General features: G+C 32.0%; 2 protein-coding genes across 2 annotated transcripts; both read left to right on the plus strand.

Moving 5' to 3' along the window:
• LOC107647272 (CASP-like protein 1F3) lies at nucleotides 4198-5538 on the plus strand. The gene is made up of 2 exons (XM_016351367.2): nucleotides 4198-4581; nucleotides 4771-5538. The coding sequence occupies exons 1-2, from the start codon at nucleotides 4336-4338 to the stop codon at nucleotides 5020-5022; spliced, it is 498 nt and encodes a 165-aa protein (XP_016206853.1). The 5' UTR covers nucleotides 4198-4335; the 3' UTR covers nucleotides 5023-5538.
• On the plus strand, nucleotides 6002-9115 carry LOC107647270. The gene is made up of 3 exons (XM_016351366.1): nucleotides 6002-6155; nucleotides 8195-8500; nucleotides 8688-9115. Exons 1-3 carry the CDS (start codon nucleotides 6002-6004, stop codon nucleotides 9113-9115), a joined length of 888 nt encoding a protein of 295 aa, XP_016206852.1.

Genomic DNA, 10444 nt, shown 5'->3' on the forward strand with positions numbered 1-10444 from the left:
TAATTATATCATAGAATTATAATAATTACGATATTTATGTTATATATTTTAATCATTTATGTACGTAAATAATTAGAAATCAATCAAATCAAATTATCACAGTAAATAATATGTTGTATATTATTACGGGAAATAATCCGTAGATAAAATTAAAATTACACCCGTGTCATATAATTATAATTGATTAATTGGTATAAAATGAAATTATACCCGTGTCATGAGTAATAATCTAAATAATTATATCTTAACAAAATATAATTTGAAATAATTTATAAACAATTATCTTAACAAAAATAATTATTTAATAATTGATTTAAAAATCAATGCAAAAAATAATTTTTAATAATAGTATTATTAACTGGATAAATAATATAATTTCAAATTATTACTTGAAATATAAATAATATATGGAAATCAATTGAGTAAATCAATGATTTTGCACCTTAATAATTTGACAATTATTACTCAATTAACCAGTTAATTGAATTAGTAATAACAATTTCCAATTTTCAAATTTTGTATATTAAGTAATTATTAAAAATTAGGTAATAACGATTTACACAGAAAAATCATTGATAAATTCAATTAACCATAAAGAAGATAATATACTAACAGTTTTAGTATATTATTTATGGCAAGGGAAATTATTTTCTCAAATTAAATTTTATATAATTATAGTAAGTTTCTATAATTAAAGCAATACAAAACTGCTTCACTCTTTCATATACTAGGGGATTTCACTTGGAAAAGAGAATGTTCCATACTAATGGACTCGGGTGCATAACCATAACTATGGGTTCCAATGTACGAGATCTTGTAGCACTTACCAATGAGGCCCTATCGATTAGTATTATACAAAAGAAATCCATTATAGACACTAATATAATTAGATCTGCTCTTCATAGACAAACTTGGGATTTGCGATCCCAGGTAAGATCGCGTAGGTTGATTATTTTACATGATTTCTTCGAGTGATGCTAGGTCCAGTTTATATATATTTACTGTTGACATTTTAACTTTATTTCGTGAGTAAACTCTTAGAGGAATCAACCACAGTGCGATTTAATAGAGTTGTAAGTGCTAATAGTCTTTTTTTTAATTTATTTTACATTGTGATAAAATCCATTGTTCAGTGAAGAATTATTTGGCAAAGATGTTTAAGAATGATCTGATCGAGGGGAAAGTTTATGTCTTCTCAAATTTTCTGATTGAGGAATCAAGCGGAATTTATCTTCCGACTACACATGTGTATAGAATAACCTTTAAGAAAGAGTCACGTATAGTAAATACGATCGATGATCGTAACATTCCTGACAATCATTTCAATTTTCTCGATCATGCTGATATATTGAGACAAACAAATGAAAAAGCTAACTTATTTGGTGCGTAGTTAATTTGTATTATTATTATTATTATTATTATTATTATTATTATTATTATGTTGTTGTTGTTGTTGTTGTTGTTGTTGTTGTTGTTGTTGTTTCATTTATTTGTCTTTAATTTCATGCTTTTAATTCGTCTTTTTTTTTTAAATTAGATGTTATTGGACTCTTAACCGAAAAAGGAGAACTTATAAAATCATATTGAGTATTACTAGATTATTTATGGTCATATTGAGTATATATGCCTGATTTATTGAAAAAAGTAGATTAAATAACTATTTTATAGTTAATACAATTAACACTATATTAAGAAAAGAAAAACAACGCATACAAGTTATTCTTTTATTAATTAAATTATTATAATTAAAATGAAATTTAACATAACAACTTAAAATTATAATTTCAATCTTATCACGTGCATGGCACGGGTGATTAAACTTGTATAAGGTGAAATTTGAGCTTTTTGATATTTGCTTAAGCAGACGAGTGAGTTGACCACTCAATTAACTCAAATTGATTCCATATCATTATATATTAGGATCAATTAGCATTTATTAGAATTATTTAGCATATTTGAATATTTATTATATATAGAATATTACATCTTTATTATTACGATTCTCTTAGCACCTATAATACCCTCGTTACAAATAATTTGAATACACACAAACATTTTTCCTATTGCTCCCTCTTCCCTTTCTACATAGTATCAGAGCCATGGTATCATTTTTCTTCGATTGAAATTACTGTAATTTTCATACTTTTCTTCCGTGCTATTTTTTTCCTTCCCTTTTATCAAGGCTTTGATACTTTTTTATCTCATCTATTAGCTCATTAATCTATCACTTACTTTTTTTTTTAATCAAAGAAAGCTCAACACACTAAAGTGGAGCAGCAAGCAAGCTAATTACAACAAAATAAATAAAAAACAAAGGTTATCAATCTTATGTCATCTCCGGCATAGCCATCAATAACCAAAAGAATCGATACCATTCCACTCTTTGCAGCTCAAAAATGTCCTTCTTTGTATGATTTCACCTTCCGATAGTTTGCCATTTCTTTACACTTTGTCACTTTTTCAACAGTTTTCTGGAAGTTTGCCATCTTTACAGCAGTTTTTCGGCAGTTGGCCACTCTTCCGACAGTTTCGTCTGTGTTTTTTCTGGCAGTTCCATCTGCGTTTCTTTGTGGCAGTTCCGTCTGTGTTTTCTTGTGGCAGTTTCGTCTGCACTTCCTTCAGATAGCGGCAGTTCCATCTGCGCGCTTCCTTCCAGTAGTTTTGTCTGCACCCGTTCTATTATTTTATGCATTTTTTTATTTTGTTGTTTTAAATATGTTTCAAACTCAAGCTATCACTTGAATTTGAGGGAAATGTCAAAATATATTAAGATCAATTGGCATTTATTAGAATTATTTAACATATCTGAATATTTATTATAGAATATTACTTTATTATGACAATTCTCTTAGCACCTATAAATATTTTTTTATATTGTATCATTCTAAACAACTTGAATACTCACAAATATTTTTCCTATTGATCCCTCTCCTCTTTTTAATAATTACAACTAATATTAGTTAAAATCATTATTTTTTTTCTTATCAATTATTTGAATAATTCAATAATTTCTTAGTTTTCAAGTTTAGTAGGTAAATTTATATTATTGTTTCTTATAATTTTAGTTATTTTTTTAAGTATTTTTAACAAAATTTATAGCTAAACTTGTGTCGGTCATTTGCCTAGCAAACCTAAACAAAAAAATAATTTTGTAGTCACTGTATTCTATAAATAAGATAATGTACATTTGGTTCTTAAAATTCTCAGCGCTCATTATAATAGTCTTTGATTTTTTTAAAATTAACAAATCGATCCTTAAATAGTTAAATTTACGAATTATAGATCTCCGTTTATTTCTAATTCAACTTAGGTTATTTTGTGGTTGAGATGACACATTTGCACAAATAAGAGAAATGAAAGTTGAACACAAATTATTGAATTTATTAATGTAGTATTTTAATCAACTGAGCCAACTACACTCTTTGATATAATTCTACTAATTCTTTTATAAAAGATTTGAGAGTCATGACTCTCATTGTCTATAAAAAGTTTTACTATTGACTATAATATTTTATTTTAGCACTATGTTAACGGCAGTTAAATTCAAGGTGAGCAACAATTTACGATTTGTAAATTTAATGACTAATTTAATTATTTTTTAAAATTAAAAACTATTTTATTAAGCATTGAAAATATTGAGAACTAAATTAGAAACTACCGCCTCTATAAACACCATAATCATCTAAAAAGAATTTTAAGTGTTCCTCAAAGAGGAGTGTTAGAGCTAGTAACTTTTGTGATTTATAGTCATCAAATAGTCATCAATAATGATTTTAATGGTGTGAAATTAATGTGAGATTTCATCCAATGACTTATTTTTCTTTACTGGTTACATGCTGATCAAAATTTAATAAAGTTGCTGACCCTAAACTTTTTCTAATTATAATTACTAGAACACTAGTGTTTCAAGAATATTTCAAAAATTTTCAATCATATATATAAATAAATAATGACGAATACTCAGCCAAAATAGGATTATTTTGTAGCTTTTATTGTTTTTATTTTATTTGCATGAAAAACCCGGGAGAAAAAGAAAAGTCTATGTAAGTGTAAGGTCCCATATCGATTGAAGAGGAGGACGAAACATACTTTATAAATGTGTGGATACCTCTCCCTAACATGACGCGTTTATCTGTAACAGCTCAAACCACCGGTAATCTAATTGTTTTATTGTTCCATTGGAAACTCTCACTCCCTCTTTGTCGTTCACACCCATTTTTCCTCTTATAAAAGCTAAGTTGGGCAGCACGCACTCTTTAGTCTTTACTCTTTACTCGCTATCTCTGTCCCATTCACATTCAGCTTCCTATCCACTTTCCTACCGCTAAAGAACCCATGGCTGACCCAAAAAGTCATTACTCCATGGCCATCCAACCCCAACAACCACCCTCCTCTGTTACCGGAAAACACAGGATTCTCATGACTGCCCCAAACTTCCTCAGGCTCTTATCCATTCTATTCTCCGCCGCTTCCATCGCTGTCATGGTCACCTCCAACCAAACGGTTTCCCTCTTCTCCTTGTCCCTTGAGGCTCACTTTTACTACTCTTCAGCTTTCAAGTATTTTTTTTTTATACCAACAGTAATTTAGCCTTATTTATTACCTTTACTTTCTCTTGTATTTTTTGGTAGATCTTTAATATAGTACTTTATTTAAACAGAATACTTCAGGAACACCTACCTTACTAATTTCATGACCCAAAGCAAAAAGAACAACCTAACTTTCCCTTTACTGTTATTTCCCCTTTTTCTCTTAATTTGCTTGTAACTGTTTTTGATTTGGTACCAGGTGGTGACGGTGCTATTGATGTCTGGATGCGCCGCAGCAACAGCAGTTGGCTATGTGGGTCAGTACGGGCAGGATCATATGGGTTGGCAGCCGCTGTGTGATCATGTTGCCAAGTTCTGCAGATCCACTTTGGTTTCTATTTTGCTCTCTTATTTCTCCTTCTTTTCCTATTTCGGCCTGTCTCTCTTGGAGGCATATTCTTCCATCTCTTCTCCTTTCCCTTCTCCACACTAAGTTAAACTCCATGTATCATTCATTGAGTTAATCCAATAGTTAAAAATTTAAATTTACATGCATTTAATCATTATCGACATGCATCGATCTGGTTCTTAAGGTTATAATTACTCTGTTCTATTGTCGTCTTCGACGTTGAGCTCAAAATTGAGTGATGAACTAGCACTTCTTTATCAAGCTGAACAAATTGATGCACAATATGAATCTCAGAAACCACTTTAAAAATTTAATCCGGAGTATATCTTGTATGATGTTTAAGAGCTTTGCTTTTCTTTTCCTTAGTCTATACATAGGCCAGGCCGTGGCTAATATAGGTTTTTTTTTTTAAAGAAAAAAGAAATTATTGTTATAGGTAGATTAGTAAGCAGTTGAGTTTATTGTTATGTTCATGTATGTAATTTTGGGGCAGAAATTTTAGGCTAAGTGTCTGCTTTATTCGGGCAAGAATAGCACACACAGCGTTAGGATCGGAGAAGGAAGTTTACGAATGGTGACAATATTATTATTATACCTTAATATCATCACTTCGCTTTCCGTTAAGTTGTTGTCATGGAAAATCATAGTCATAATTGCTTACCTGCATTATTTATTATTTTCAATGATATTTTATTTGTCATTGAAGTTATCATTCGAAAATAAAATATCATTCGAAAATATTAATAAATAATATTTTTTATTAATATTTGACAATAATTAATGCGTTTTTGGTAGTGAGAAGGGAAATAAAGAAGAAGCAGAAGAAAAAAAAATCTACAATAGCAGAACTAGAAGAAAAAGAAAAGAAAACAGAGGAGAAAAAACAAAAAAGGAAGAAATTAAAAAAGATGTAACAATAACAAGATTCAGATTGGACATTTTGTGTTTAGTAACAGAGAAATTGAAAGAGCGAGAGAGTCAAATTGATGACGATGAAAAAGAGACGAAAATCTATAACCATTTTAATAGAAGAGAATAAAATTAAAGTGTGGTGTTCATGCGCATGCACTATAGAAAAGAGCGCGAGCAGCAGTGGTGGGAGCAGCCACCAACAATGGTGAAGGGATCCGACAGGACGAACGCAGTAGAGGACAACACGAGAAGAAGCAACAACAGTGTTCGAAGGGATGGGGATAATAGGGGAGGCGACAACCAAGGTGTTTGGTAGGCAAAGGTTTTAGGGTTTGGGGAGAGAAGGCGATGACAATGACTTAGGTAGGTATAGGACAATGATGGTTGTGAGCAGGGGATGAGTACAGAGGTAGGAAAGAGGGTTAGGGGGGCTTCTAGTTTGAATAAAGTGAGGGAGGAGGCGTCCAATTATAAACCCTAATCTGATGGTAATATTTTTTATTTCTCTTCAAAATTTGCTCTCAGTTATCATTGGAATTTCTTATAGTAAATTCGACCATAATGTTACCGCCAATTTAAAATCCTTTTAGTGCCAACTATACTATTGAAATTAACGACATATTTTAAATTCTGACAGTAATAGTTTCCAAATTCGATCATTCCATGTTTCTGTTGGATTTTCCTACAAAAAATTCGATAGCAATACCAACGAATAAAATTCGATGGTTTTGAGTGTATTTTTGGTAGTGATGTTTATGTAGGTAATTTTTGTTAGCAATAAATTATTAGGTCAACTTGATTGAACGTAATTTTTAAAAGGACTTGTTTTATAATATTACTATTATAGTAAAAAATGAATAAAATTATTAAGTTTTTATAAAAAGTTTGATTATGTTACTAAAATATTTTATTATTCTATTATTAAAAAATGTATTAGATTTAGTTAATAAAAAAAATAAATATAAAAAAATACACATGAAAAATTTTTTAAAATCACAAATACACGAAACAAAATCGAAATTCTAATATATACATAAAAAATAACTAACAATAAACAAAAATAACCTAGCATTAGTGGAGCTCTGTTCTCATTTATTCTATTTGTACATGGCATATAACGTAATTACCTAGTATCTATGTATTATCCTTTTAGGTAAGTGAGGTGGAAATTAACAATTTTAATTTTAAATGCTAAAATCTTAGTTATCAAATTCGGTTCGACTCGGTCGGTTCAATTGAAAATTCGGTCATCCGATCACTTGGTCAGGTCGAGCTACTCGTTGAATCGGCTATGCAGTGAACCCAGTGGAATCCGGTTCAACCTGACGGATTTTGGTAAAAACCGGTGACTCGGCCAGTTGATTTGATCCGATTTGGGTGGTGAAATTTTTTTTTAAAGAGTTGATACGGTGTCGTTACTCGTCCCCCCCCCCCTTTGTTGAAACCCCCAGCCAACCTCGTTGCTCCATCGGATCTCTGTCGTTCGAGCTCTACGATCGGCAGTCCCTCACGGCCTCACCTTGTCTCTCCCCTCACCTCGTCGTCACTCTCATTCTCGGCCTCACGTCATCATCACTCTCAGTCTCGGCCTCACCTCGTCGTCACTCTCAGTGGGTGGTAGTGGTGGTCGTCAAAAACGGCAGAAAGCGTTCATCAACGAAGCATCTTTGCCTCTGCTCCCTCGGGTCAGTTGGGTGGTAGTGGTGGTCATCAGAAAGCTCAGAAAGTGTTCATCAAGAAGCATCTCTGCCTCAATGCCTCTGCTCTCTCGGGTCAGTTGCTATTGTATTTCAGTATTTCATTTTTAGAGTTGTTGAACCTGAGTATATTTTAGTTGGTATTGTTATGGAATCTGGTGGATATTACTGTTGCATTTGATTTTTTGGAGTAATTGTTGAATCTGAACAAATTTTAGTTAGAATTGTTCTTGAATTTGGTGGTTGCTGTTGTTGTATTATTTAGTTTTTTAGGGTTGTTTGTTGCTGGTTGCTGTGTTGGTAGAGTTGTTGCTGGTTGCTGCTGTTGTATAACCTGTGTTTTTTAGAGTTGTTGTTGTTTGTTGCTGGTTTGTTTAGAGTTGTTGTTTGTTAAATTCGTGAACTTTGGTGGAATGGTGGTGGTTGCTATGTTGCTTAAAGACTTTTGTTGCTGAAAATATTTTTGGTTTCTTTTGCTAGAATTAAAAAAATGTCTTTGTCTCAAACACTATCAAAAACGCCACCATCTTAAGAACAAGCATCATCAACAACTCCTACCCCTGATGTTACCACTAAAAGAGTTTATAATGATAGAGGAAAGACTGATCCTGCTTGGAGTAATTGTAAACAAATTGTGAAAAAAACAGGAAAAAGTACTATGATGTGCATATATTGTGAGAAACCTGTTAGGGGAGGTGGGATTAATCGATTTAAGTATCACTTAGCTGAAAAAGGAGATGTTGAAAAGTGCAAAAAGGTTCCACCTGCTGTTGCTCATCAATTTGGGCAAAATATTGAAGAATTTATGAATAAGAAAAGGAAAACTCAAGAAAATTATGCAAAAAGTTATGAACATGTGATGAGGTTGAAAGAGAATTTGATAGAATGGAAGAGCTTGAAGCACGACAGCAACAACAACAACAACAACAACAACAACAACATTCAAGAACAAGGTTGTCACCACCTACAACTAGGAAAGGGAAAAAAACTACTGGAATAGAGACTTTTTTTTTCCATCTTCAACAACACCTGGAGCCCAACCAACTATAAAAAGTGTATTGCAAAGTAAAGAAATTGTGAAAAAATGTGACATTGCCATTGCAAAGTGGATGGTTGATGCTTCTGTGCCATTTAATGCAGTTAATTCAGTATATTACCAACCAGTGATTGATGCTATTACCAACATGGGTGCAGGATATAAAGGTCCAAACTTTGGTAGAGTTCGTGGGTATTTGTTGAGTAAGTTGGTGGAAGATATGAAAAAGATAATTGAATGGTATCATGAAATTTGGAAGCAAACTGGATGTACTATCATGGCTGATGGATGGACTGATCGTTGTAGGCACACTTTAATTAACTTCTTGGTTTATTGTCCTAAAGGAACTATCTTCCTAAAGTCTGTTGATGCTTCTCATGCCTCCAAGACTACTGATTTATTGTTTGAGCTTTTTAAGGATGTTGTCAACTTTGTCGGTCCTGAAAATGTTGTTCATATAGTGACAGATAATGCTGCAAATTATGTTGCTGCTGGAAGGTTGTTGGAAGCTGAATTTCCTAAGTTATATTAGTCTCCTTGTGCTGCGCATTGTATTAATTTGATGTTACAAGATATTGGAAAGTTGGATGAAGTAAGTGAGACAGTTTCATATGCTTTAAAGATTACTAAATACATATATAATCATTGTCATCCATTGTATCTGATGAGGAAGTTTACTGGTGGGCGAGAAATATTTCGTCCAGCTCCAACTCACTTTGCTACCAATTTCATAGTTTTGCAGAATATTCTGGCTCAAAAAGATGCATTAAGAGCTATGGTAACTTCTAAAGAATGGACAATATCAACCTACTCCAAAGAAGCTAAAGCTAAAATATTTGTGGATCAAGTTTTAGACTCTAAGTTTTGGAATCAATGTACAGATATTGTCAAGCTTACTGAGCCACTTGTTCATGTGCTCCGTATTGTGGATAGTGAAGATAAAGCTGCAATGGATTTTCTTTATCAAGCTTTTTATAAGGCTAGAGAAGAGAAGGTGAAGAGGTTTCAACGAAGAAAGAAGATTGTCGAGCCTTACTTGAAGATTTTGGATACTCGTTGGGATTCACAACTTAAAAAAAATCTTCATGCTGCTGGCTATTGGTTAAATCCTGCTTTTTTATTCAATGCTAATGAATTTGAAAAACATAAGCAAACCACTTCTGGCCTAGTAGATGTAATTGAGAAATATGCATATGGTGATCTAGAATTGAATTCTAAGTTGACAAGTGAGATGAGAATATATAAGAATGCTGAAGATGATTTCGGAAGACAATCTGCACTGCATGAACGAAGCACAGTGATGCCAGGTAAATATTTTATTTAGTTTTAACTTTCTTTATTAGTTTATTTGTTTAAAAAAGCTAATTGTAATGCATTGCCTCTTTTGATTTTAAGACCAATAGTGGGAATCTTATGGAAGTGGAGCACCAAATTTATAAAAATTAGCCATTTGTGTTTTAAGTTAAACTTGTAGTTCTTCGAATTGTGAGTGAAATTGGAGTATTTTTGAACACATTCACACAAAGAAGAGGAGTCGGTTAGAACATCAAAAGCTTAATAATTTTGTTTTCGTTCATTATAACTTGAGGCTCTAACAAAGGTATATTCTATAATTATTTATCTAATTTTAAAAAGTATTGTTCATTAAAACCTAATCTTTAGTTTAGTAATTACGTAACTTGATAACATAGGAATCTAATGAGAAAGCAAATCTATGATCCAATTTGTCTTGATGCATTTGATGATCATTTGGATTGGATATTGGAAGATTCACCGCCGTTTTTAACACCTGAAGAAGTTGATGCTCTATGAAATGATTTGGCAAATATGTCCATTCAACCAACTTTGGATGATCTTGGTA

This window comes from Arachis ipaensis, chromosome B06, assembly GCF_000816755.2.
Source record: "Arachis ipaensis cultivar K30076 chromosome B06, Araip1.1, whole genome shotgun sequence".
In the NCBI taxonomy this organism is placed as follows: Eukaryota; Viridiplantae; Streptophyta; class Magnoliopsida; order Fabales; family Fabaceae; genus Arachis; species Arachis ipaensis.

Bases quoted from the DNA above. Each gene is read 5' to 3' on its own strand.
- LOC107647270 (XM_016351366.1), top strand. From the start codon at position 6,002: ATGCACTATAGAAAAGAGCGCGAGCAGCAGTGGTGGGAGCAGCCACCA. The intron at 6,156-8,194 runs GTGTTTGGTAGG...TGAAAAAAACAG, and splicing joins TAGGGGAGGCGACAACCAAG to GAAAAAGTACTATGATGTGC. The intron at 8,501-8,687 runs GTTGTCACCACC...CATTTAATGCAG, and splicing joins CAACAACATTCAAGAACAAG to TTAATTCAGTATATTACCAA.
- LOC107647272 (XM_016351367.2), top strand. From the start codon at position 4,336: ATGGCTGACCCAAAAAGTCATTACTCCATGGCCATCCAACCCCAACAA. The intron at 4,582-4,770 runs GTAATTTAGCCT...TGCTTGTAACTG, and splicing joins ATTTTTTTTTTATACCAACA to TTTTTGATTTGGTACCAGGT.